Below are 27,292 nucleotides of genomic sequence, written 5' to 3' on the forward strand. Positions count from 1 at the left end.
GCACAGGGCAAAAGAAAACATTCACTGGCAACAGTCAGCAAGTCATGTTTGGTACTAGATATTATTTTTGTTATTATTTTTAATATATATTAAATTTATATACCACTCTTCATTTCACAGGGCAGTTTACTGTGTAAAACCACAAAAAACATGTAATAAAAAACAAAACACCCCCAGTTGTTTAAACAAGTTTAAAAGGCCATAGATGGTTTATTTAGCCAAAGGCCTGGAAGAAGAAAAATGTTTTTGTCTGCAAACGTTTCAAGCCATTTTTAAAGCGATAGCAGCATACGACTGTAATCCTAACAATTTATGGGCGTAACCAGGATTTATGTGGGGGAGGCAGCCTTCATGTTAGGGGTGGGGCAGAACATCAGTTAGTTAAGTATTTTTATTGATTTACTTAATTTAGGGGGGCACTTGCCCCATGTAATCACTGGCAACTTCTGGAGACATTCTGGTTATTTGTAATATACAGCAGACTTGCGCAAAAAGAAGGCATTGGGACATCCCGGCCATTGCTCTTGTACCATTTCCATCTCAGCTTCACACAATAATGTAAGGTGATCAATGCACAACATCTTTCTGCACTGAGTAGAAAGCAAGAGAAGTCCAGCCGCTGCCATGGCTTTCGTTTTGTATACAGCGCCACATTTGACATTTCGTTTGGACCCAGAGGGAAATCTGAAAAACTGCCAGAAGTGATGTGGCGATCCGCGGCCGCGATGCGAAAGCCCGTATGGTGCCTTTTGTTTACGCCTCCCCCCCCCCCAAAAAAACCCCCAACTCGCCCTAGTTAAAAGTGCAAATTTTGCTGTGCCAGGACGAGGCCGCTGAAATCCTCCAGCAAGAGCCTTTCTCTCCAAGAGGCAGCGAGAGCTCTTCCTCGGCCTGCAGCGGACAGGGCGGCGGCCCAGGAGCCTGGGGCCCCACCCAAAGGCCGAAAGCGCCAGGCGCTCAGCCGCCCCGTCCCTCGCATTACTCCCAGGGATCCTCCCCTTTGCCCGCACGCCGAGGCCGAGGCACCGGCTGCTTCAGCACTTCCGGGTCGGCGGAGAGAGCGCTGCGTGACGTTGCCGGAGCGTTCGGAAGCCTCGCGCCTGTTATTGTTCCTGCTTCCCTCGCTCTCTCCCCCACCCCAGCGTCAACCCCGCGCCCGCCTTCCCGCCGGCCCTCCGTCCGTTCCGCGCGCCGCCTGGAACCGCGCGCTCCTCGGGACGCTTTGAAGGCACCTCCAAAGGCCAGGCCGGGGAAAGAAGGGGAGGCGAGACACACAGGCGCACGAGGAAGGCCGGCGTGGGAGGCTTGCTGAGGGAAGCTGTCAGAAGCCCGAGGGCGGTTAGAAGGAGCTGGAGGAGGGGTGCCCGCTGCCAACGGTTTCGAACCTTCCGTTGCGCGAGCCCTGACAGCGAGGGGCGGGGGAGTGCGCGCCGCGTCACCAAGCAGCGAGCAGCCCTAGCAGGAGGCGCAGGAAGGCGGCGGCGGCGACTGGAAGGACATGGCCTACGCGTATCTCTTCAAGTACATCATAATCGGGGACACAGGTAAGGGCGGCCCACCGGGGAAGGTTTAAAAGGGGCCTGCGCTGCTGGCGGCCTCGGCGCTTCCTGCGTAACGCCTCTCGGCTGCCCCATTTCCGCAGTGTTGGCTGCGCCGACGTGGTGGTGACTGGGCTCGGCAGGGGGAGGTGCTCGGCCCAGGGCCCCGCCCGCGGCCTGGCTTCGGGCTTGCGAGGCCTACCGGTAGGGCACGGCTGCCAGCGCCTCCACAGAGTCCCCTCGTTGCCATCTATTTTCAAGGCCTCCAACCCAGAGAGTTACCGGGAAGGGAGCGGGGCGGCGGCCCTGAAATGGGTGCAGCCGGGCCTCGGGACAGCGGGCGGGGTGGTTATCGTTGACCTCATTTCGGACGTGTCCGAGGAGCCCTGCTAGCCACGCCGGACGCTTCGGTGAGGCGCAATAGGGTCACACACAATAGTGATAACACACACCCCCTCCGGGGGCGGGGGGCTTGACAAGGCCTCGAGATGCGCTGGGCCTTCCGCCAAGACTTCTCACTCCAGGCCTCTGTTAGACGCGCCTGCGGAGCAAGGCCCTGAAAGGATCACACCATCTAATCCCTCCCTGCCCAAAGATACACTGACCTGTAACTAAAGTACCCTCTCCACCTCTGGATATGTTTTACGTTCCAAGCAAATCTACCAGATAAAAGTGGTTTCCACCGTTGACTGGTCGTGGCTCTGTTCCTGGACGTTTGTTTAAAGTATTTGCTGCCACTCCTTAGCCGAAAAAGCTTATAAAGTGACAGTACTGTATTAAACCTTCTCTACCCCTCCGGTATAGAATGTAAAAGGCAGGGTAGAAAAGGGGGAAACCGGCAGGAAAGAAGGGGTCAAACTGGGGTCTTTAGTAACAGAATTCTTGTAATGGCTAACTGGAAGGAAGAGTGCAAGGAGAGGAGGAGCCAAAAGTTGCTGGTGTTGTAAATGAGCCTTATGCAGAGGCCATTTAGTGCCATCTCTCTGACTTGAACATGATGGAATTTAGCATGATAGATGTAGTATAGTGACCTAAGAGACAGAGCTACCAATCAAAAAGGATCTTGTATGCATATCATCTCTGCATAAATTCAGTAGGTGGCCTTAGACAAGCTACTCTTGACTTCAATCCCCCATCAGCAGCGTAGGATATAATGATACTGATTTCCCTTACAATTGAAGGATCACAACTAGACAATGCATGTGATGTAGTTTGAATACTGGAAAGTGCTATGCAAAGAATAAATACTTGGGGTTCTTGTTTCCCCAAGGGAATTAAGCTTAAACGTCACACATGGTGTTGAATAATCTAATACACTTTCATGCCTATAGGCCACTATTTGAAAACTGTAGTCAATGTATTTTCAGAGCCTCTTTCTATAATCTGAGAATTATTGGAGAACAGGTGAGGTCTCTGCAGACTGGAAACAGGCAAATGTTGTCCCCATATTCAAAAAGGGGAGAAAAGAAGACCTAGGTGAGCTGACATTTGATACCAGAAAAGTCCTAGAACAGATAATTAAACAGTCAATCTGTGAGCACTTAAAAAAGGATGCTGTGATTATTAAGTCCCAGTATGGCCTTCTCAAAAATAAGTCGTGCCAGGCAAATCTCATTTCTTTTTTTTTTATAGAGTTACAAGCTTGGGTATGGTGTGTCTTGATTTCAGCAAGGTTTTTGACATAAGTACCCCATGATATTCTTGCTGAAAACCTGGTAAAATGTGGACTGGATGAGGTATCTGTTAGATGGATTTATAGCTGGTTGACTGAACACAAAGTGTGCTCACTAAGGGTGGTGCAGCACTCTGTCCTATGCCCGCTTTTGTTCAATGTCTTTATAAACAACTTGGATGAAGGAATTGAGGGGATGCTCATCAAATTTGCAGATGACACTAAACTTGAAGGGGTAGCTAATGCACCAGAAGAAAGAATTGGATTCAAAATAACCTTAACAGATTGAAACAAAATAAAATAAATTCTTTCCAGTAGCACCTTAGAGACCAACTAAGTTTGTTCTTGGTATGAGCTTTCGTGTGCATGCACACTTCTTCAGATACACTGAAACAGAAGTTTCAGTGTATCTGATACACTTCAGATACACTTAACAGATTGGAGAACTGGGCCCAAATTGCAAACTGAATTTAACTAGGGACAAATATAAGTTTCTGCGCTTAGGCAGGAAGAACCAGATGCACAAATATAAGATGAGGGACACCTGGCTTATTAGTAGTACATATGAAAAGGATTTTGGGGTCTTAGTGGATCACAAGCTTAACATGAGTCAACAGTGTGATGCAGCAGCAAAAAATGCCAATGCTATTCTAGGCTGTATCCACAGAACCATAGTGTCAGGTCAAGGGAAGTAATAGTACCACTTGACGATGCTCAAGATGATCATGGGTCTGGAAACCAAGCTTTATGAGAAACGGTTGTGGGAGTTGGGTATGTTTAGCCTGGGAAAGAGACTGAAAGGAGATATGATAGCCTCCTCAAATATCTTAAGGGCTGTCACATGGAAGATGAAGCAAGTTTGTTCTGCTCCAGAGTGTAGGACCTGTATCAGTGGATTCAAGTTACAAGAAAGGAGATTCTGACTAAGCATCAGGAAGAACTTTCTGACAGTAAAAGCTATTTGACAGTAGAACCCAAGAGAGGTTGTGGATTCTCCTACATTGGAGCTTTCTTGTAGCCACTGGCGACTAGAATCACTGCAGGTCTAGGTAGTGGCTCACATCTCTTAATTTGCAGGCCAGTGTTGATTTGCATTGCTTTGCCCTTTAAAGCAAAAAACCTTTAGCTATATTTGATTCAATGCTGATTAAATTTCCTCTTAACAAATTTCCTGCTTTTTTCAAGATTCACAGTGTTTTAACTTTTCATTACTTTATCTTTGCTCTATGATAATAGTGGACAACCTGTGGCCCTCCACCTGTTGTTGGACTCCAAACTCCCATCAGTTCTAGCCAGCATGACCAATGGTCAGGACTTATGGAAATAATAGTCCATCAACAAAAGTTAGATATCCCTGTTCTTTGTGTTGCTTTTAAGTTCTTATCCTTGCATTTATCTTTATCTTGTCTTCAGTCTGAACCCTAGGGAAAGGAGTGAAGTAAACAGCTGTTTGTATTTAACAGAAGCTGTAGATGCTTTGAGTGAAAGTAGACTGAAAGCTGCCTTTGAATAGAGATTTTTGGACATTTATGCAAGATTGCAGAAGTGCTCTTTAATGCTCAGGCATAATTTGTTCACATTTGCTTGTTCTTGAGCCTTTGCAGGAAAAACAAAATATGGCACCAGTTCAGATTGGTGAGTGTTGAGGACATACGGAGACTGTGCTGCAAAGTCCTGCAATTTTATTTTGTTTTGTTTTTAAGTAGGTGCTTAGTCATAATCAATGTATTGGTTAACAATGAAATGCTCTTAAGCGATTATGACTGTGACTTTTCTGTTTATTCCCTTGTATTCCTTTTTGAAATTACATCAAAGTAAAATTAGAAAGTACTCAAAAGAGGTTTTCCCACACCAAAAAGTAGTTTTACATTTTTTATGTGTGTATTGGTAGACTGTTGTTATAATAATAAATTGTTGTTGTTGTTACTACAGTTTAATAATTTTTTTCAATTTCACAATTATAAATTGTATCCACAAGAATTATTAGCCTGCAGAACAATTTTACAAGCTGACTGGTGGCTGGCAGGTAAAGGCTAGAGCACCAAGTACATTTCAGTGCTTGGTGTGGAGGGTTTCTTTGCTGAATGCACAGAAGTGATATATTCTGCCTCTCCCCTGTCAGCCTGCTTACTTACATGCGTGCTTTTTATTTTTTTATTTTTATTTTTATTTTGCTGCCGCTGGTTGCCAGGCAAATGTTGAAATGCCAAGCCGATTTATTTGCCAAATTTCTTTCAACTTAAAGAAAAATGGGCGTCAGTCCCTCCAGCTTTTATTTACTCAAACCACAATTGTTTAAAACCACAATTTTTTTTTCACTTCCGGCGGCGACGCCATCGCCGGGTGGTCGAAGGCTGCTTCGGGTCCGAAGCGCCTTGTCCATCCCGGGGGTTAGGAGCCGCGCTACCGCAGCGCGCGGCTCCGGTTGGGGTGCGGGAAGAGCGTCCCGCACCCTGGGCTCCCCGGCTGCGCCCGCGGAGGCTCTGAACCCTTCCCTTGCCCCCCCTGTAAAGGGGGAGTGGGGGTGAAGGGCAAACGGAGCCGGGCTTCGGGGACATGCCCCAACCGGGATGCAAATGCGGCGACAGAGCCCGCGGTGAGCGTCCAAGTTCTACCTGTGAAGAACGGAGCTAAAAGAACCCGGTGGTCGTGAGTAAAGAATTTGATTAGAAATCGTGCTTTTGGAACGATCCGGGGGGAAGGAGAATGGCAGCCTGCCCTCCCTCCCTTCGAGCTCAAGAATCTAACCAATTTGAGTGATTGCTGCTACAGAACTGGTTACAATGTATTTAAAATTGACACAGGAGACTGGCAAACTTTTCTTTTGGGAAGTTAACTAGAGGAAAATATCTCTTTTTAAAGTTGCGGTATTTGCGCTCCAGCTCAGGAAAATGGCGATGAACAAAGAGGGGAGTAGAAATATGACACCCGCTTCCTCCTCCTCTGCCAGTATGCTGGGTTTTGTCCTTGAACTGGCACTGAACTCTGGACTAACGGACGAACAGAGACTCACTGCCTTGAAGGTGGAACTGCTTTATAGAAAAGTCAAAGTCTTGTGTGGGGGTCTGAAATGGAACCAATTGCCCACAGAGGAGGCTTACAAAACTTTTGATACTTTAGAAGAAAGCCTTGCCAAAGAGCTGAGAGGATGGATGCAAAGATGGAGTGAAATGAATGAGCTACTTCGGAGAAGAAATTCGCCTTTTGGGGGTGGCAGCCCCAAGGCGACGTTAAGATTTCGTATATCCAGTCCCCGAGGTGTGAGCTCGGGGGCCAGGGACATAGAATTAAGGTATTTACAAGAAGAAAAGGAATGTTACAAAGAACCGAAGAAGCTGAGAGATGATGAGAGGGACACCTCTGAACTCGCGGCAAGGAGAGGTTTGGACTGTGCCTGGATCTGTGGACGCTTGGAGAGGGAAGAGATATGGAAGTTCAGTGCTGATGCCATCAGGAGAAGAATAATGGACAGAGGGGGTGTGGGGTGAAGCATTAAGTAAAACTGTAAGCAGCCTGATATGGTAAATTGAAATCGGAGGGTGAATACTGTCAACAACACTTTGTTATATTTTTTATTTGAACATGAAAGGAGATATTTCAAGTTTTTACGTTACTAGCAGCAACCTTAAGGATAGAAGAGATAGATTAGATGCGAATGATTTGCGAAGATCTATGAGGTGGAGTATAAGCAAAGTGAATTTAAGTGGATTAAGTTTATGGATTTAGAAGATTAAATGGTGAGGTATTATTTTGATGATGCATTTTTAGTAAATGTTGAAGATATAATTGAATGTAATTATACAATTGAAGTTAATGTTTTTTTTTGTAGGAGAAATGGTTATAAAATAGATCAAGGATACAAACTCGAAGGTGAAAAGGCAGGGGAAGTCAAAAGTCAAGATATGGAATTAGAAAAATTTTTTTTTTCTAGAAAGATGCAATAAGAAAGCTTGACATTGTATGTATTTGTTTTATCTGTTTTGCATTTGTTTAATTGTAGGTGTGGGTGTGGGTATATGTTTGTTACAGGAAAATGCCAATAAATTCTTATAAAAAAAAAAAAAAAAACCACAATTTTCCTCTCAGTGTCTGTCCACCCTCACTTTACTCAGACTTCTGCCTTTCCTTGAGTACTGCAAGAAAGGAGAAATACTGAAGGGGGGGGGGAATTGTTGTTTTAAACTTCTTCCATTCCTCAGCTGCCTCGTGTAAGAGAGAGAAGAGTTTTGGATTTTGGATTTGATATCCCGCTTTATCACTACCCAAAGGAGTCTCAAAGCGGCTAACATTCTCCTTTCCCTTCCTCCCCCACAACAAACACTCTGTGAGGTGAGTGGGGCTGAGAGACTTCAGAGAAGTGTGACTAGCCCAAGGTCACCCAGCAGCTGCATGTGGAGGAGCGGGGAAGCGAACCCGGTTCCCCAGATTATGAGTCCGCCGCTCTTAACCACTACACCACACTAGAATGCAGAGCCCTCAGATACTCCATAGTAACTTCCTATAGTATATTTTACTCCTAGTACCATGTGTTGTCTTCAACATGAAATTCTAGATTCACTGTACTGTAGTAATTTAGATCAGATATTTTATTAGCAAGCAAACATCCCGATATGTACAACAGCCATCGACTGAACTTAACATTCTCTAGCTGAATAAGCTAACTGACAGCCTTGCTCTTAAGACTCTATCTTAAAGATACAGCAACATATATTAGTATGGAGCAGGGGTCAGCCAACTTTTTCAGCAGGGGGCCGGTCCACTGTCCCTCAGATCTTGTGGGGGGGCTGGACTGTATTTTGAAAAATAAATAAATAATGAATTCCTGTGCCCCACAAATAACCCAGAGATGCATTTTAAATAAAAGGAAACATTCTACTCATGTAAAAACATGTTGATTCCCGGACCATCCGCGAGCCAGATTTAGAAAGCGATTGGGCCGGATCTGGCCCCTGGGACTTAGTTTCCCTAACGGTGCTATGGAGTATGTTTGCAGAGGGGACTCCAGAGTAGAGAGGACTAGGCATGGAAATGGGGGTGGTGATCTGTATGCAAGGGAGAGTTGAGAAAAGTAAGAAGGGAGGAAGAAAAAGGAGTAAAGGTGAAAATGGGAGTGCAAGGGGAGTTACAAGAAAGGAGGGAATAGGAGGCATGGGAATAGGGTTGAAGATGAAAGCGGGCGTGAAAGAGACTGAATAATAAGAGAGTGTGATATCTTCATAACTGAACAAAAGGTGAAAGGGGTGGTTAGTAGTTGCTGGTTACTGTATATGCAGGTCATGGAATTCTTAATTAAGGCTTATGTATAAAAACATATTTATTATCTATTGCTGTATAACATAGGATTGGGCTGTGCATGCATATCGGCTTCACACCACTTGATCTTAAAACTGAAAATGTCTGAATTCTTGATAGGAAAGTTCTACCTCTGGGTTTTTTATCTTTGAGGTGTAACTCATGCAAGTTGCCATTTTATGTTATTGTTGACAGATGATTCACATACATATGCAAACCAGCCCTTTCATGTACAAATCTATGAAGCCCAAAAGTTTCCTTGTGAAAGTGGCATGTGGTTGGAAGTCCTTGCAGGACTTAAGTACATTTTTAGCTGGAAATTTGGTTGTTATGCACAAACTGTCTGTTCCTGACAAAAAGTTATAGCTGTTTGGTCCATTGCTAGCATAGTTTCTACACTAGAGCTTGGGCATCCATGATTCCTACATAACATACCGGTAGTTTCTTAGACTTGTCATTGCTTATGTTTATCTGTCCTGGACTGAGTAAGCAGTTCTTTCACTTCTACTGAGGGCTATTTGAATCACAGTCCTGGTTTGAAGTTCTCTCAACAACGCCTGAGCTATGTGCTATTTATCTTGTGAACCACCCTGAGAACTTTGGATGAAGGCTGTATATAATAATAATAAAATGTTGCAAGAGGTAAAACCACAAAAGTGGTGAAAACAAGTGTCCTACCTTGCATCATATTCTGATGTAAAATACCTGTTTTACTTAGATTTAAAACTATCAAGAGTGGCAAGAAATTATATCTTAAGTTTTTCTGAGAATAAATAAAATATAATGAAGAAAAGCCTGTAAGAAGAGAGGATTTGTAATCTCTTATTTAGAATAGTAACATGGAGCAGGTATTTTGACACTGGTGGTGCAGTGAATGATGAAAGAGTGCACCTTGTATAGTACTTCACTAATATTACGCATAATAGAAGATGAGTGGTCCACTTACGCTTCTATCATGCCAAATTTTTAAGTCACCTATATAACTACAAACATTAGAGAAAATAAGAACTTGGGAACAGATGAGGGAGCAAATGATAGCACCACCTTTAAATACATACAAATAAAAATTATTCTAAGTGGACTGAGACAAAAACAGGAAGCGAGAACAGTAAAACAATTTGAAAGGTTAACAAGGAATGGCACAGTTAAATGGTTTTCAGCTTTATGTCAAGTGTTAGTGCACAAACATTCAGAGACAAAACTTAATCATATGACGAAATGGGAAAGAGAATTGCAAACGGAAATTTAGGAGAAAGTATAGAAATGCCTGTTTGAAGTAGGAACCAAATTCATGTCAGCCATGAATTATAGAGAAAATTGCATGAAAAGAGTGGTGCAATGGCTTTGGATCCCTTGGAAAAGCAGAATGATTTCATACATATGATGGAAATTATATTGGTTATAAAATGACATAATCTGTCATTAGGCTTTGCAAATAGTCCACTACTATGTTTGTTGAATTTCATCAATGATTCAAGAACACCAAAGAATAACTATCCAAATGTTGTGTATTTTAATAGTAAGCAGTGTTATGTATGCACAAGTGTAGAAGGATAGTCCAAAAACAGGAAAGAAAGAATCTGTCAGAAATATTTGGGGAACCAAAAACAAGCCCCCTTGTTGCAATCAGAACCAATCACAACAATACAAACACAACAAATAGCCTATTTGTTAGTAAAGAATATATAATAGAATACTGATATTCATATTGTAGGAATAAGCCAATCAAAGTTCATATGTACAATATAACAGATGGGAATATTTGGGGACCAGTGGTGATGGTTAAGCTGAATATAATTCTAAGGAAACATTGTAGGAAATTTGGAGAGTTGAAGTATAGTCATGCAATAAAAAGAGGACTTAGGATAGAGGGAAGTGGAGCAAAAGCAATAAAAAACAAATGTAACATTTAAGCAATATTGAAGTACTTTTAAATAATGGTTATTTCCTTTTCAAGTATATAGTACTTGATTTAAGAGAATATAAAAGTGTTTATGTAAATAGAGTTGGTTTTCTATGAGTTTTAAAATGTTTATACACAATACATATACTGTATGTATATAGTATATATTGTAATAGTCACATTAATGAAGTATGTATATTTTAAAAGAGAAGCAGAGTAACTATAGAGGCTATCAAACTAGCTACTAAGTGAGAGACTTAATTTTTTGAATAGTAAATGTACATAATGAATATGATTTTGAAGGAGTGGGATTTAGTAATTTGGCTGCTCTGGAGGAGCATGACAAGTTCCAAGGGACCTCACTGTTATCCTTTGTGTTTCTTTTGGTGGCCTCTGAAATGTTATGCTAACACCAAGGAATAGTTTTATCAGTAATTTGTAAATGTGTATAAAGAAGTTTGAAATTTTGAAATATTCTCACTTTTTGTAGTACTTTATATTTGAAAATTCTTGAAATTGTTCCCCCCCCCCAGGTGTTGGAAAATCATGTTTATTGTTGCAGTTCACAGACAAAAGGTTTCAGCCAGTGCACGACCTTACTATAGGTAAGTTATTTTATGTAGGTAAATGAGTAAAGGTCATGGCAACTGCATGCATCAAGTTCTGAAATGGATTGTCTAGACCAGGGGTTGTCAACCTGGTCCCTACCGCCAACTAGTGGGTGTTCCGGGATTCTAGGTGGGCGGTAGGGGGTTCTACAGCACAAGCTGAATCCTCCTTCCATCGAGTGCTGGTGGGCGGTAAGGAAATTTTGCCATCAAGAAGGATGCATTAGTGGGTGGTAGGTATAAAAAGGTTGACTACCCCTGGTGTAGACTTTCAACTAAGAGTCACATATTTACAAGGTTATAGTGGCATGGGTCAGTGGTGCTTAGTCTGATAATAAATAAATCAGGTTCATATTGGACAAAATGACATCCAACTATCCACTGTTAAAAGTTACTGTGGCTGAATTTGTAAAGAGTGTGTTTTCCATACAAAATGGTTTCAGCTTAACCATGTTGTTGGAATTGTCAGTTTCTAAAATATTCTCATCTGAATATGAAATATCATTTTAAGAATTTGTTAAATCTAAGTTGTAACACTCTTCTGAGCCTAAATGATGGTTTCTTTGAAGGGATTTTAGTAGTTTAATTTGTGTCTGACTCACGGAGATTTGAAACTTTCTCACATTCTGCAGCTGCTTGTGACTGCCTCTGAATATTTTAAAACTACATTGTAGTGTCATAATTAAAAAAAAACATTTTCTTCCTTTATTGTTATTGCAGTTTATATCCCACCTTTTCTCTGCAGAACTGAAGGTGGCATACATGGTCCCCCCCCCCCCCCCAATTATATCTTCACAGAATCCTTGTAACTCAGGTTAGGCTGTGAGACTAACTGGCCAGAGGTCACCCAGTAATCTTCATGGCTGAGTGGGGATTTGAACCCTGGTCTCTCAGGTTCTAGTCCAAAATTCTAACCATTGCACCACACTGGCTATCCTAAATGCTTCCTTTGTAGGTTTTTACATTGTTCTTATTTTTTCTACCTCTGTTCTAAGACATTTTTTGCACCTGTTAATCTAGAAATGAGTGTATAAAACTATGTCACAATACAAAACTATAAAAGTCTGTTAACTCTTTAGTATGTTGTATAGGGGGAAAGCCAACTGAAAGCATGAAGAGCAATGTTGCTTCCTGCTATGAAAAAGGTTGAAGTAAATCCTGATTTCATTTAGGATACTGGATAGTATTTCATTGCTATGTTGGAGCTCTGTTACAACATTTTATTTTATTATTCAGGAGTAGAATTTGGTGCTCGAATGATAACCATTGATGGGAAACAGATAAAACTTCAGATATGGGATACGGTAAGTGTATGAAAATTTTCTGTGCAAATTTTATTTAAACACTTGTTCAAAGAAAAGGAGCGAGGAACTGAAACTGAAAAAAGCACCAGTCAATTGTTATAAAAAAAGAAAGAAAAGAAACTCAAAAATGGTGTAAACTGGGGTGGGGTGGGGTGGGGTGGGACAGAGTTTTGTGATATCTCCCAAGAAGGCAAACTCTAGACCGTGTGTGTGTGTGTGTGTATGTATTCCATGATCCAAAATAATACTAGCTGCTGCAAGCATTACTGACTCCTGTTTATCCTGGATCAACAATCTCTGTATATGGATATAGGGTTTGTTCTAACTCCCTTGAGTTATTGAGAAGGTTTCTGCTAACCTGCCTGTGAAAAAGCAATCTTAACTATTGTTTACGTATTCTGGGATAAAGGACCAGTGAGGAGAGCTTCAATTTTTCTTCTCTTTCAATACACTTCAAGATCTAAACCCAGTAAGCATGTGTATGAATCAGCTTGATATAATTTATTCAGAATAAATAACATTAGCTCACTGGTTTGTGTAGGGGAGAGGGTACAAGCTAGTAGCTACAGTGTGGAATACACCCTAAAGGTCATTTAATTGTATTGCCTTATTTATTCAACTGTAAAACAGGCTTGTCATTCACTCACCAGTTTTTGAAGTACCAAATTTTGAATTCTTGGTACACTGTGGTATCTTACTAAAATTATGAGATGTTTCTTAAGCTGGAATGTGCTCATTTATTGAGAGTATTGTGCCTTTATAATAAAGAAATATTAAGGCAAAAGTTTAGTGTGTATTGGTTTCATAGGAACTATACAAGTGGAACATGTACCAAAATGTTTAGGTGCATCGCCACCCTGCAGGAGTGTTCTTGTTCAGGGATCCAGTTAGCAGACAACCTAACCTTCTGCTCTCAGCTGTAATCTAAATTTATTTATAAAAATAGTTATACCATCCACATACATAAAATATCAAGGAAGTGTACAACAGTGTATACACATACTATAGAACATAAAATACAAAATGTCATAAAAATTACTGGCTTATTAATTAATTAATTAATTAAGCTGTTGGCATAAAAAGATCTTCAAGAGATGCCTAAAAAACAGTAGTGAGGTTGCCTGCAGAATCTGTGCTGGAAGGGTATTCCACAGCATGGAACTGGCAACACCAAATGCCCAAATTCTGTTTGAAGCCAGTAGTGAAGTACGCAGGACAACTAACAGTGCTCCTCAGGATGGTTGAAGTGGGATATAAAGACTCAAGCAGTCCTTGAGATATTCTGGATCCAAGTCATTTAGGGCTTTCCTCCCAGCTTTTCTGGGTTCCTCCTCCCCATTTTTCCCAAACCTGCACATCTCTCAGCCCAGTAGTATATGGGTAGTGTAAGGGTTCTGCTGTGGTTCCTCGCGAGTAAAGAGGCTCGACTCAGGTCCTGTATATTTACAGGTTTTATTGTGCAGATATGTACAGTGTAGAGCTCAAAAGTCCATGACCAGCTTAGTCACTTTCAGATCCCGGAAGTGGCGCTTTTCTGGAGCGCCCCCAACATAAGAACTTGGGCACCCCTAGTCTCCTCCTTCTCTCCTTACGTTTCACACCCCTGCATAATTGCGGCGACAGAACTGTCATTGCTCCCTCTTGGCAGGATCCGCTGAGGGGGCGTTGGGTCTCTGAAGCATCCCCCGGCCCTCTCTCCGCTGGGCTGCTTTCCTTCCTGTTGCTCCCGCTGGAAATCCCCCTGCTATCCCCACAGTGCTGTGGCTCTCCATTCCTTGACAGCCCCTGCACCACCCCGCTGGGCGCTGACTGTTCCCTGACAGGTAGCCAGTGCAGATGTTATAGCAGAGGTGCCATGTGCTATATATATCAGTCACCTGCCCCCATCAGCAATCTGGCAACACAATTCTGCACAAGCTGGAACTCTTAGACCAGGGTGGTGGGCAGCCGAACGTAAAGCACAATGCCATAGTCCAGTCTTGAGGTTACCCATTCTCATGGATTGCAGTGGCCAGGCTTTCCTGATTCAAACACCTCTGTACCAGGCATACCAGATGAAGCTGGTAAGAGGCACTGCTATCCACAAAGGTCACTTGGGGCTCTAATGGCAAAGATGTATCCAGAACTACCTCTAAGCTGCATACCTGCTGTTTCTGAGGAAACTCCTGTTGTAACTGAAACGTGTGCATTCCTTCACTTCCCCATCCACCTCAGCAGGTAAGATGGGAAACTCAGTGCTTTGGACTTTACAACAAAAGCATAAGTAAAACAGTCTCCCTACATATTTGGGATGGTCTGAAGCTACTCATCGCCCTCATTTGCCTTCAGTAATGTGTGTTCTTAACTGGTCCAGCCACTGGCTTCTGGAAATTACCTTTGCTGCCTAGAAGGTTCTGATCATGCAGTCACTCTTACAATGCTATACTAGGGCATAGTTCTTGCAAGTAGGATAGGGGACAATGAACCTGATTCTTGACTTTATCACTACAACTGCAGATGGAGTTTACATGATTGAAAGTTTTCACCATATGAAACAACAATAATCCTCTTAAAATAGATAACTAGATGTTTGAGAGAAGCATAGCCATCTTCCTGTCATGCCATTTTATCTATGTCAAGAGAATGAAATAGTTTTGTAACTAAGCCCTTGGACTTGCCTCCCCCCCCCCAACATGGCACTGATGGTTAGCAGAGGAGGCTTAAGAGAGAGAAATAGTGTGTATGTGTATACACCTGCTTCTTTTGTGTATGTGCCTGTCCCAGCTATTTACATCTAAGGCAAACATGATCTTAAAGAATCCCACACTGGTCATCCAGAGCAAGCCTTAGAAGTATCTAAGCCTGGTGTGTGTTTGTGTTTGTTTGTGTGTGTGTGTGTGTGTGTGTGTGTGTGTGTTTGTGTTTTAAATATTGCTTTCACCCATTGATCCTGAATGAAATGATACTTCGAAAGTTATATATGTTAGCAGTTTTACCTCTGTGTACATTTGGCATGCATATAGGCTTAATACAGGGGCTCCATAAATCTCAGATTTTTGCTGACTGCCTGGATGTGGTCAGCTGCTAGGTCACAATTGGTAAAGATCTGGTGAAACTCTTGGTGTTTTCAAAGTCTTGAATACTCTAGAAATAAGCTCCCTAAACATTGTATGGAATTATGCTACATCTGCTACATACTGGATAGTTTTTAATACTTTGTCTTTAATTTTTTTTTAACACAAATTCTCCATAGATGCTGTTAACAGATTATAAGTATTTTTCATTTATGCTAGCAAATTTAAAGACATAGTTATCTTTATGTGAGATAAGTTTCATTTCCCTTTTTGCCACCACAAAAGGCTGTGGGTGGAATGCAACACTGTGTGAAGGCGATTGTTCTGTCTGGCAAGCAGAAATGCTTGCACTGTTCTTAAAATCTTCCCTCTTCTCTCCCATGTGCTGTTCTTGGAGTTATCCTTGTTTGGGCAGGAGGTAGAAGGAGGAGGTCTCATGGTGCTTGTGGTCTCATGGCACTGACTTCCACTAGTGCAACAACTTTGTTGAATATATGTACTAATCACCTTAGTGTTAATAGGTAAACATTGTAGTTCCTGAAGAAAAGGTGGGAGGTGAAATCTTACCTACAAGTATTTTCTTTTCTGTGGCTGTTAATTACTAAATAATTTAGAGATAGAATATAGCTATTCAGTGTTTGGGGTTACTATGTCCAGTTTATAGTGATCAAGGCTTTTTAAAAAAGGTTACATATATGACCCATCCATATGTTTTGAAGCAGAAAGTAGGGCTATTAGGATAACATCAGTGTAGCTCTATGACCAATCCCTTTTGAAAATCTAACATAAAAATTTAAATTTAGGGTGTTCTGTTAGAATTCTTTTTAAAAATCATTTTTATATTATATCTGATGTTTTTCATTTGTGGCAATGAAGGCACCTTCTTGCATGCTTTGACAAGCACTCTAGTCAGAAGCACAGGAAATTGATTAAATGTACAATAGAATTATATAAAATCAAATTCAAAACCATTATCTATTTTTTATAATAAAATGCTAGTGGAAAGAATTCCATCTGAAGACTGTTGAAAGCTGGCTGCAGTTTATGATATAACGGATAAAATCTGCATCCTTGGCCTTCCTACAACCTTTACACCAGCAGATGGTGGGCGTAAAGATGTCATTCATCATTTATTTACAATGGGCTTTATTTATTCTAGTGTCAACAGCTGCCCCAGGGAGGGAGTTATTGAATTCAAATGTGAAGCACTGGGTTATTTGCTTCCTTTCAAATTTGTCTTCAGAGCTTAGTTGCTAGGAGTCCATTCTGTACTCTAATAATGATTCATGTATTGTGAAGCCATTCAGTAAATTGGGTTGTCAGGGATTGCCAAAAAAGGTTTAGAGGTCTTGTTCTTGATTCCCCTCCCCAATGGTTCTGTGCTGTAGACTTTTTAATTCGTGGCTCCTCTTTTCCAGAATTAGTGAGGTTTTGTCCTTTCCCCCAATCCCTTACACAATAAACTTCTTAGTGTAAGTATGCAAGACTCTTACTTTCTTCACAAGGAAACACAGGAGACAAAATGAACTATGAATCTTGTATTTCTACAGGCTGGGCAGGAGTCCTTCCGTTCAATCACAAGGTCATACTACAGAGGGGCAGCAGGGGCCTTACTAGTGTATGACATTACAAGGTGAGAATCTTTCAGAATATTTTAGACTTTGGTAACTAGCTTTTTTCTGTATGTTTTTTTTAATCATTAACATATTTCAATGTCTAAAACTGGTTTTCAACTAGTGGTGGAAGCAGAAGGGAAATAAAGTGACTTCCACTGCACATCAGTTGTCCAGTGTATAAGTTCTAAGTTAGCAACTGGTAAAGTCATTAAATTTTCTGTTTATATATATTTTTAAACTTTTGCTTTGTTCATTTTTTGTTTGTGCATTGTTCCTCACTTGCATCCTGGTCTCATTTTAGGAGGGACACTTTCAACCATTTGACAACATGGTTAGAAGATGCCCGTCAGCATTCCAATTCCAACATGGTCATTATGCTCATTGGAAATAAAAGGTATATATATTTTAAAAAGCATTTTGAAATGGTGTGGATTAACAGTTAATTAAAAAAAACTCAGATCATCCATTATTTGGAATACTTGGACTGCTCCATAACAAGTAGCATATAGAGTACATGACCTTTATGTTAAAAAATTAATTTTAACATTTGATGATCCTGGTTTGAGTCAGCTGAGTTGCCAAAAAAACCCAAACCCTTAATTTTTTGAGGATTTTTTTTTAGTAATATATCCAATTCTAGATTTGAATGCCAATTAAAACAGGGGTACCCAACACAGTGTTTCTAGATGTTTTAGCATGCCTCAGCCAGCATGGCCTATGCTCAGAATTATGGAAATTGTAATCCACAACATCTATAGGGCATCACATTAGCTACTCTTGGATTAAAAGACTGAAATGTTTACATTCCCTTTAACATTTAGCTAGCTTCATGTCTGAACTGTCCTACAATGTGTTAGTTCTTTTTCAATCTAGACTCCTTTGCAGTTGACCTCAAGGTTGCCACTGTGGAACTCTTAACTCCTGTTGGAGGCTTGTTGAATATCTTTGGTTGGCTTACTGCAATTCGTAATATAATCCTCTGGATGTTTTTTAAATGTACTACTTCACAGTATTGTCATCATTGATGAACAGATATCTTTGTTGTCTAGAAAAAAAATGTGTTGTACTCACAGAAGTATCTGATACAGACAGTTGTTCAATCAATGCTGTATTATTAACATGTTGAGCTTTTTCAGATTCCATCTAGCGCTAGTAGTTCACACATAGTTTGGACTGAATGACTTAAAGATTGTCATTATGCTACCAATAACTCTTATGTTGGCAACAATGTATTGGAGAAAGCAGCTTTCCCAAGTTCAAGGAGAACAATACTTTATCCAAAATGAAGATAAAATTTCATTGGTGGTGATCGTAGTTGTATTTCTTGCATTTTACAAGCAGTGTAGTTCCCCCCCCCCCCAAAAAAAGCTTACTAGGTGCTGCTAGGTGGCTTTCTGTACCAAGACTGAGGAATCTTTTTAAGCCCAAGGGCTGTACTCCCTTATGGGTGGCCTTGCATAAACCAGATGCCAGTAGTGGGTGGGACAAATGTAGGCAGAGCAACTGGTTTGACTTTTATATTTGTACAGTAGACTACACCATAGTCATGCAAAAGTCAGAGTTTCTGCACGCAGTTCAGTGACAAGGCAAAAGCACCCGAGGCAAACAGCCAGAGAGCAGTGTGGCATGGGGAAAGTACCAAGGCCTGATAGAGAGGCCCGAAGGGCCACTTTTTAAAAGGTACTATTATTTATTACAGTAATTGATATGCAATTTATGTACCAAAATTGCATGGCTCTAGAGTTTACCTATTATGTTCTACACAATAGTGCAGGTGTAGCACCAGTAAGAGGTATAGCTTGATAGAGGGGCCTGGAAGTCCACATCGGATGTGCAGACTAGAGGTTCCTCACTCCACTTCTACACAATAGACCAATCTGTGTGGTGAGGTTTTTACATGCATCCCTGTGGTTACATAGGAACTTCCTGTTGTTCAGAACTGTTATTGGGCTGTCATTATTATTATTATTAGTAGTAGTAGTAGTAGTAGTAGTCTACCATCCTTCATCCAAAGATCACAGGGCAGTTCACAACATAAAAATACAAAATGAGAACCCAAAATACATAATAAAAAAAAGAACAAAAACCATCAACTCTCCTCCCACAATCCTACTCACTGAATTCAAAGGGACTTATTCCTAGCTAAGTATGTGTCATAGCTTTAGAATACGGATAATTACATTAAGGTTGTAACCATTCCTCATAGGGAGGTTGCTCCACCCCCTGATCATCTAAACCAAGAAAGGCCATTGAGGATAGTGGCCAGCACTACATCTTACATTGGCTAATTCCATAAATTAAATAAGTGTTGAGTGAAGAAACAATGCGTCTTGTGTTATGATCCAATATTGTCAAGGCCTGCAAGAGGGGCTGCTTGCTCTAAACACCCGCTACAAAGAGTGGTCTGCAAGACCAACTGTCTGTGGGGTGAGGTTTTGACAAGCATCAATGTAGCCACATAGGAACTTGCAGTCATTCAGACCTGATCTTGGGCTGCTAATAATACATGTCCTATATATAACTTATAAAAAGAGATTTTGGAAATTTTGGAGGAAGGACTGGGTAAGAGTGACCAGCAGGCATTTGTATGTAAATGAAATGTTACTGTGTTAATATCCATTCAAAATTTATATTTTCTGGTTATGAACTTAGATAGAAACTGCTTTTAGAAAGCTATATCACAAAGTAGTATATGGATGCACAAGCTGAGAAATGTAGACAGGAGTGTCCTGTTTCCCACAATCTAGCTAATGAGTTTCATGAAAATGGCAGCTGGGATCCTGTCTGAAAAGCTGCCGGGAGTCATTTTTCCATATTATGCTGTCAGTGTATTTTTTAGGAGATGCCTCTCTTGTTAGAAATCAACATTGATAGTTCTTTGTGGTGATGTTTTTGGAGTGAGTGCATGTCTTCTCTGCCATCCTTCCCATTTTTCTTTCCTCAACATTGGTTTTTAATCAGTAATAGTGAATACATTTCATTTTAGTCACTTTGAAAGTGATTAAGGTTCTATATTGGGCTTCATCAAATGTAGTGTTGTCTGTGGTATACCTAGACAAATGGACTTCATTTTAAGTAAAGATATGTGCCTAGGTGAGTTAGCTTGTGCTTGTACAGGGAACAACTGATGTCTTGTTTCTTTAGTGATCTAGAGTCTAGAAGAGAAGTGAAAAAGGAAGAAGGTGAAGCATTTGCGCGAGAGCATGGGCTTATCTTTATGGAGACGTCTGCCAAAACTGCTTCCAACGTAGAAGAGGTAATTTGGTGTAATTTATTTTATATTGCATGATTACTCTTGGAGTATGATTTAGGTGGGAACTAAGAGACACAGCTTTGAGATCAAAATAATTTCTCTGTATCCAGTCAAATCTCCAGGATCCTGATCTGGTATGAGCCATTAACAAATGCCAAGGAGTAAGTTTTGTCTCTCTCACTCTTCTCTTCTGCTAGTTATTTTAATCGTTCTATGTAAATGTTTGAGATTTTGGAAAAAGAATGTGCATCACCAATTCATAATATTTTGTTAATTGAAAATAAAATACAGGTGTCCTCCCACTTATGTGTGATCAACTCGCACACAGCTAGAATGTAATGATATAATTATCAAAGGGTGTTAGGACAAGGGGAGAAAAATAATTGACAAATTAATCAAGAAAAATAAAAGTGATTTGGAAAATTGGAAAGAATTGTTTTCCGATTTCAATACACATGCTTTTAAAATATACTTGAGATGGTCCTTTACATCACTTACCCAGAGGTCATGGAAGAAATGCTAGTGCTTGAATAATAAATGAGGCTTGGGGGTGGGGAGCAGGGAATCTGCTGGAGCTAATGATGGCAGTCAAGTCTCACACTGGAAGTTACTTTTAGAAGAGAGATACTAAATCAGGAGTGTCAGTTACAAATGGATGTGCAGAACCAGACTCTAGCCAGTGAACAGCTAATGATCACATTCACAATTTTCATAATTTTATCTTACTTAGATGCCCAAATATAATTGTATTTAAACATTAGATTTTTCTAAAGCTTATTTCCCCCCCTTAAAACTGAGTAAAGTAATGTTCCCATGTAATTGTTGTAAGTCCAGGGCAGACTGTAAGTTTCTTATAGAAACCTTGAGGCACCTAGAGAGGGACACAATTGAAAATATCTACACCACAACATACCCACTCCTCCCAAACAAACTAAGAAAAACTCCCACAACACTTAACAGGTACACACAAACCATGTTCAAAGCATGGAAAACAGAAACAGGCAAACTATCCCAAACCCCACCCCCACTATTTCCCCTGGCCTACCATCCATTATTCCACTATGCAGCACAAAACCTCCAAATAAAAACCTGGCAAACCAAAGGCCTATATCGCCTAATAGACTTTTATAAAAATAACAAACCTTTGTCAACACAAGAAATACAGGACAAACTGGAAGACACCCAAATGCCCTGGTTAGCACAATACCAATTACATGCCCTCTTAAACAATCCAGCAGTAAAATCAGCAGCAACTAGACGCCTGACATCCTCATCCTAACGACAAAGGGACACGGCAAAGGGATGGTATCCACAATATACAAAATGCTACTCAAAAATCCCACAAACTCCCTAGACGCAATCAAAAAACAATGGGAGGATGACATAGGACAGGCTTGTTCAACAGGTAGATCGTGATCTACCGGTAGATCACTGGACGCCTGTGGTAGATCACTGGTAGATCACTGGCTCCCCCAAAAGAAGCTCAACAACTTTGGATTCCCTAAAAAAAATATCTCATTTTGTTTGCCCTGTACCCCCCAAAAATGGAGCTTTCCTTCTCCCTAAAAAAAGCTCAACAACAACTTTGATCTGAAAGCCTAAAAAACGTGCCTTCCTCCTCCCCAAACAACTTTGATCTGAACCCCCCAAAAGGGAGTAGATCACTGCCAGTTTTTAACTCTGTAAGTACTGTAGATCGCAGTCTCTTAGGAGCTGGCCACCCCTGACATAGGATATGAAATCAACCCCACCCAATGGACTAGAATGTGGTCTAAACCCCCCTTTAAATCCATATTGAGAGAGACATTACACTGCCTTTGTAAATCAAGAAAATCTTTAATAAAAAAAGAAAAAGAAAAAGAAAGAAACCTTGAGGCACGGAACCCCATGTTGGGCAAGAAGATTAGCCCATTGGCTTTCAGAGGGGCAGACTTGAACTTCTTGTCCCTCAGTTGGGACATATAAAGTTTAACTCAGTCACTTGAAAGCTGAGTTAATTGACCCCCCGTCTCTCCACCTCATTCCTCATTCCTCAGTTCCACATAGCTTTAATAATTGCAATCCAGTGCACCTTCCTCTCTGAGTAAACCCCCATTAAACTTGGTGGAGTTTACTTCTGAGTAAAAGTTGTGTGCTAGATAAAAAGAATATGTGGCTTTCTTATCTTCACCTTTTCTTACATTAAACAAGTTTTTTTGTATATAAATTAATCTGATGAAGGCAGGAGGCAGATGCTTCTGCTTTTATCAGTGAACACCAATAATCTACAAATAAATGAACTACTGTGCATCAACAAATCTCATGTGAAAATGCTCAGGTAAAGCTGGGAAAGAAATGACCTAGCTGTAGTTTTTGTGTACTCAGCCATGGCCCAATTTTGCCTTCCCCAAATGCTTGCTAAACATTTACACTAAATTCTGCATCCCACCCTATTTCCTAGTCTCGTTATATAGTTTAAAACCTTCTGAGCTTTAAATATGCAATTCCCAATGTCATATGATTGTGCACCAGGGTGCCCATCCAGAATTCATGTTGCTAACAAGTGGTAGACTACAATTTTATTCATTATTCTGTGATGTTGGGAGGATAACAGGTACTGTTCCGGAGGTTCGTTTGACTTCTGAAACGTTCAGAAACCAAGGCGCAGCTTCTGATCGGCTGCAGGAAACTCCTGCAGCCAATTGGAAGCTGCAGAAGCTGCATCAGATGCTTGGGTTCCAAAGAACATTTGCAAACCGGAACACTCACTTCCGGGTTTGCGGTGTTCAGGAGCCAAAACGTTTAACTTGCAAGGTGTTCGTGAACCAAGGTACGACTCTAATGGGAAATTCTCTGGGACACAAATAAAGTTGAATCAGATTAAACATTGGCATTGTTGAAAGGACTATAACATTCTTTTTGGACTACCTCCTAAAAAGCCATCAACTAGAAAAAGAGGGAAAATAGCTTCTCTATTTGCTACCTCGATATTATGCTTAGTAATAGTAGCTTTGGCTGCAACAAAAAAATGGCTGCTGCATGAATGCACACACCAGAAAATCTGGCCCACAGTTTGAGAACCACGAAATTTTATTATCAGGAAAGATTTCTAAAATATTTTAATAACAGTGCTTGAACATGCCAAGGGTTTGTGGTTTTGATGGCATAGGGTTTTGTCAATGCATAGGGTTTAGTCAAACACTGTGAATAAACAGAATGGATTTCTGCTCACACAGCAGAACATAGTCTTCTTCCTCTCTCACCTGCAGACCCTCTGTGCCTCCAAAATGTGCTCTGACGGGCCCCCAATCCACCAGAGCAGATTTGGGGAGCAATGAAGGGGAAACAGAAGAAAGGGAAGTCCCATTGCACAAACAAAAGTTTGTTTTCATAACATTGGATTCCACCCACATCCTCAATTTCTGAGAAGTGTAAGCTCTGGTGCATAATAATATTTAGTGAATTAGGAAAAAAAAAACAATACTATTAGAGATTTTCTAGTTTAATATTGAAAATCATTGACCATTGTAAATATAAATTAACATTGAAAGCCACCAGGTGGCAGCATGTTACATGAAGAGAAAAGTCCAAATCTGATGTTTTGTAAAGAGAAAGTATTTTTCTTTTTGTAGCAAAAGTCATGTTTGTAAAATTTGAGTTTTATTAAATTAACCATTTATTTATAGGTGTTCTTGTTGCACATACTAATATGCCAATAAATTTTGCATATTTGTTGACAAGCTGCAACCAACATATTGTCTATCTTTAAAAATGAGTCTTGTCTTGTCCCCATGTTAAACCTATAACATTTCCATATTTTGCATCCTCACTCAGATTATGCGAAACTGTATTTGAAGAAGCGTGCATGCACACGAAAGCTCATACCAATAACAAACTTAGTTGGTCTCTAAGGTGCTACTGGAATGATTTTTTTTATTTTGTTTCGACTACAGCAGAACGACACGGCTACCTACCTACCTGTACTCAGATTATGCGGTTATGGATTTATTTAAACTAAGATAGATTGGCATACCCCTGAGTCTTGACACCAAAAAAGAAGAAACATGTGAGACTTTGGTCTGAAATCACACAATGTCATTAGGCTTTCTCAGTCCTACCAACTGTGATCTTTTCAACCAGAGATAGAATCATAGACTTGTAGAGATGGAAGGGATCCCAAGGATCATCTATTCCAACCCCCAGCATTGCTGGAATCTCAAGTGAATCATCCATGACAGATGGCCATCCAACCTCTTCTTAAAAACCTCCAAGGAGGAAGGAGAGCCCACAACCTTCTGAGGGAGTCGATTCCACTGTCTAAACAGCTCTTACTGGGTCCTACCTTCCAGAGCAGGAGAAAACAAGCTGGTTCTCTCTTCCATATGACAGCCCTTTAGATATTAAGGTGGCTATCATATCGCCTCTCAGTCTCCTCTTTCCCAGGTTAAACATACCCAACTCACTCAACCGTTCCTCATAAGGCTTGGTTTCCAGACCCTTGATAATCTTGGCTCCCCTCCTCTGCACATGTTCCAGCTGGTCAATATCCTTCTTAAATTGTGGCACCCAGAACTGGACACACTAGCCAACAAATCCTTTTTGTATTATTTTTAACCTCTTGCAAGCTGGAACTCATTCTGAGCTTTGCTCCACCTGACCTTCTCCCTGCAACTGTTGGCTACTCGTGTATACTCTTCCTTTAGGATTTCTTCTTTCTTCCATTTCTTATACATTCCCTTTTCCTCATCTCAGTTCCTCTGTAAGCTCCTTATGCAGCCACACCGGTTTCTTTAGATGCCTCCCGCTTTTCTTTCTTGTTGTGCCTTTAGATGCATGGCAGATTCATAGTCTACCACTGACCCATGATCACCTTCATAGGATATTGGCATTATTTCGCCATTATAATGGATAATTGTCAGAAGCCATGAGTTTTGTTGGAGTGAAAGAGTAAGCATATTTTAACAGTTATACGTTTACATAACATGAAATGGAGAAATTGCAAGTATTTTATCTAGGTTACAAAACTAAGAACAAACCTTGGTTTTTATTTGTGGCTTGTTTGGGAAGTGCAAACTACAAATCACTACCTCTTGTTGGTGTTTGTTTCATATTGGCTTACCATGACATGTAGTTTAGGCCACTATCTGTGTAGACGGTCATAAAAGAGCATGGGAATCTCCCACATATATGGGACTTGAGTCATGACATTTTAGGTGCTGTATCATGATCTTTATGTGCCATCAGTACACTTCTTAATAGATGTCTAAATAATGCCATTCTCCTCTTCACGTGTGCACATGATTTGGATTTAATGCCTGAATTTTAAAAAAGTATTTTAAGGTAAGCTGTCAAGATGAACTAATATTTGAGAATTTAATTTTTTTAATTGCTTTATGAAAACAAAGCAGGTTGCATAAGAGATTGCAGTTGTATGAAGTTCCAAAGTTATAAGTAGTTTTCAATTACTATGGCATATTATGCCCTTGCAGTAGTTTGTATTTTGGCTTCTGATAAAATACCATGTATTTCTTTTTTTATATTGAAAACTTCCATTTCTGAAGAATGCAAATCAATTCAGAGTTGGCTGAAAGCCAATTTCTGAGCTCCAGTGCACGTTTGAAAAACCTACTCACTTCCTAAGTGCCTTGTGAATCTGCAATGATTAATTCTTCTCATTATTTTGCTGCAAATTCTCATGACCCTCTGTGATGATTCGATCACCCACTTAGAGTTTATGCATATTCATATCTTTCCACTCATGGCTGCAGTTGTTCAAGTCTCCTTCACTGGCTGTGGTATGCACTTGGTGCAGTAATTGAGCTGCAGTAGATTGATTACTCTAGGGAGCTGTAAGGCCTTTAAAGGTGAAAACATATCAGTCCTGTTAATTAGGAAACAAAGCTCTGGTGGCAAGTTCAGCAGTCAAATGCTTCCAGTGTAGAAATGAGGAAAGGTATGATTTGTTCCCCTCCATGAACTCTGTTTACTTTTTAATATTTGAATTAGATTTGTGACCAGGCGTGGCAAGCTTGAGTAGATGATAGCTGCATTGTAGGGTTGTAAGGAGTCAAAAGAACTTGATGTGCAATACAGTCGTACCTTTAGATACAATCACTGCGGGTTGCATTCGTCACAGGATACAAACATGCCAAACCCGGAAGTACCGGGATGGGTTACTTCCAGGTTCGGCAGTTTGCGCATGCACAGAAGCGCCGAATCATGCCACGCACATGCGCAGATTCGGCGCTTCATGTTACATGTTGCGAATGGGGCTCCAGAACGGATCCCGTTCGCAACCTGAGGTACTACTGTATTGGCTAACTTTGCTACTGCCATTAAAACCTTATATATTATATTGTCTTTCAAATTCTTCTAATAGTATTAAATGGGAAACAGCCATTTTGTGCATTAAATAATAATTGGCTAAAATGTTAGGCATGGTAATAATTTAAAGTCATGTGTAAGGTTGTCATTATTTTTGTGAGAAATTTTGAAAACAATGTGAGGGGAGTTACAGGTAGGTAGCCGTGTTGGTCTGCCATAGTCAAAACAAAATAAAATAAAGAACTCCTTCCAGTAGCACCTTAGAGACCAACTAAGTTTGTTCTTGGTATGAGCTTTTGTGTGCATGCACACTTCTTCAGATACACTGAAACGGAAGTCACCAGACCTTTAAATATAGTGATGGAGTGGGGAGGGGTATTACTCAGAAGGGTGGTGGGAATGGGTGATCAGCTGATAGGTGTGGAAAACCTGTTGACAACGGCTGCAATTAGTCTTGCAGGGAAAGGCAAGGGGTGAGATGGCTAAAGATAGCTTTGTCAAGTATAATGAGATAAGAATCCAATGTCTTTGTTCAGACCAGGTTTCTCCATGGTTCTAAGTTTGGTGATTAGTTACAATTCAGCCACTTCTCTTTCCAGTCTATTTCTGAAATTCCTTTGCATTAAGACAGCTACTTTGAGATCTTTTATAGAATGTCCTGGGAGACTGAAGTGTTCTCCTACTGGTTTCTCTGTCTTGTGATTCCTGTTATCAGATTTATGTCCATTTATCCTTTGGCGTAAGGTTTGG

At 40.7% G+C, this 27,292-nt stretch overlaps 1 protein-coding gene across 1 annotated transcript in view; it reads left to right on the top strand.

The window, feature by feature from the left end:
- The first annotated feature begins 1,033 nt into the window (after window positions 1–1,033).
- Window positions 1,034–27,292, top strand: part of RAB2A (RAB2A, member RAS oncogene family) — a 31,879-nt gene continuing 5,620 nt past the window's right edge. The window contains exons 1-6 of the mRNA XM_033155290.1: window positions 1,034–1,544; window positions 10,939–11,010; window positions 12,250–12,317; window positions 16,921–17,003; window positions 17,288–17,380; window positions 20,131–20,242. Of these exons, the coding sequence (XP_033011181.1) occupies window positions 1,499–1,544; window positions 10,939–11,010; window positions 12,250–12,317; window positions 16,921–17,003; window positions 17,288–17,380; window positions 20,131–20,242 (474 nt within the window). The 5' untranslated portion in view covers window positions 1,034–1,498. The remainder of the gene's footprint in view (window positions 1,545–10,938; window positions 11,011–12,249; window positions 12,318–16,920; window positions 17,004–17,287; window positions 17,381–20,130; window positions 20,243–27,292) is intronic.

Source organism: Lacerta agilis, chromosome 7 (assembly GCF_009819535.1).
Source record: "Lacerta agilis isolate rLacAgi1 chromosome 7, rLacAgi1.pri, whole genome shotgun sequence".
Classification (NCBI taxonomy): domain Eukaryota; kingdom Metazoa; phylum Chordata; class Lepidosauria; order Squamata; family Lacertidae; genus Lacerta; species Lacerta agilis.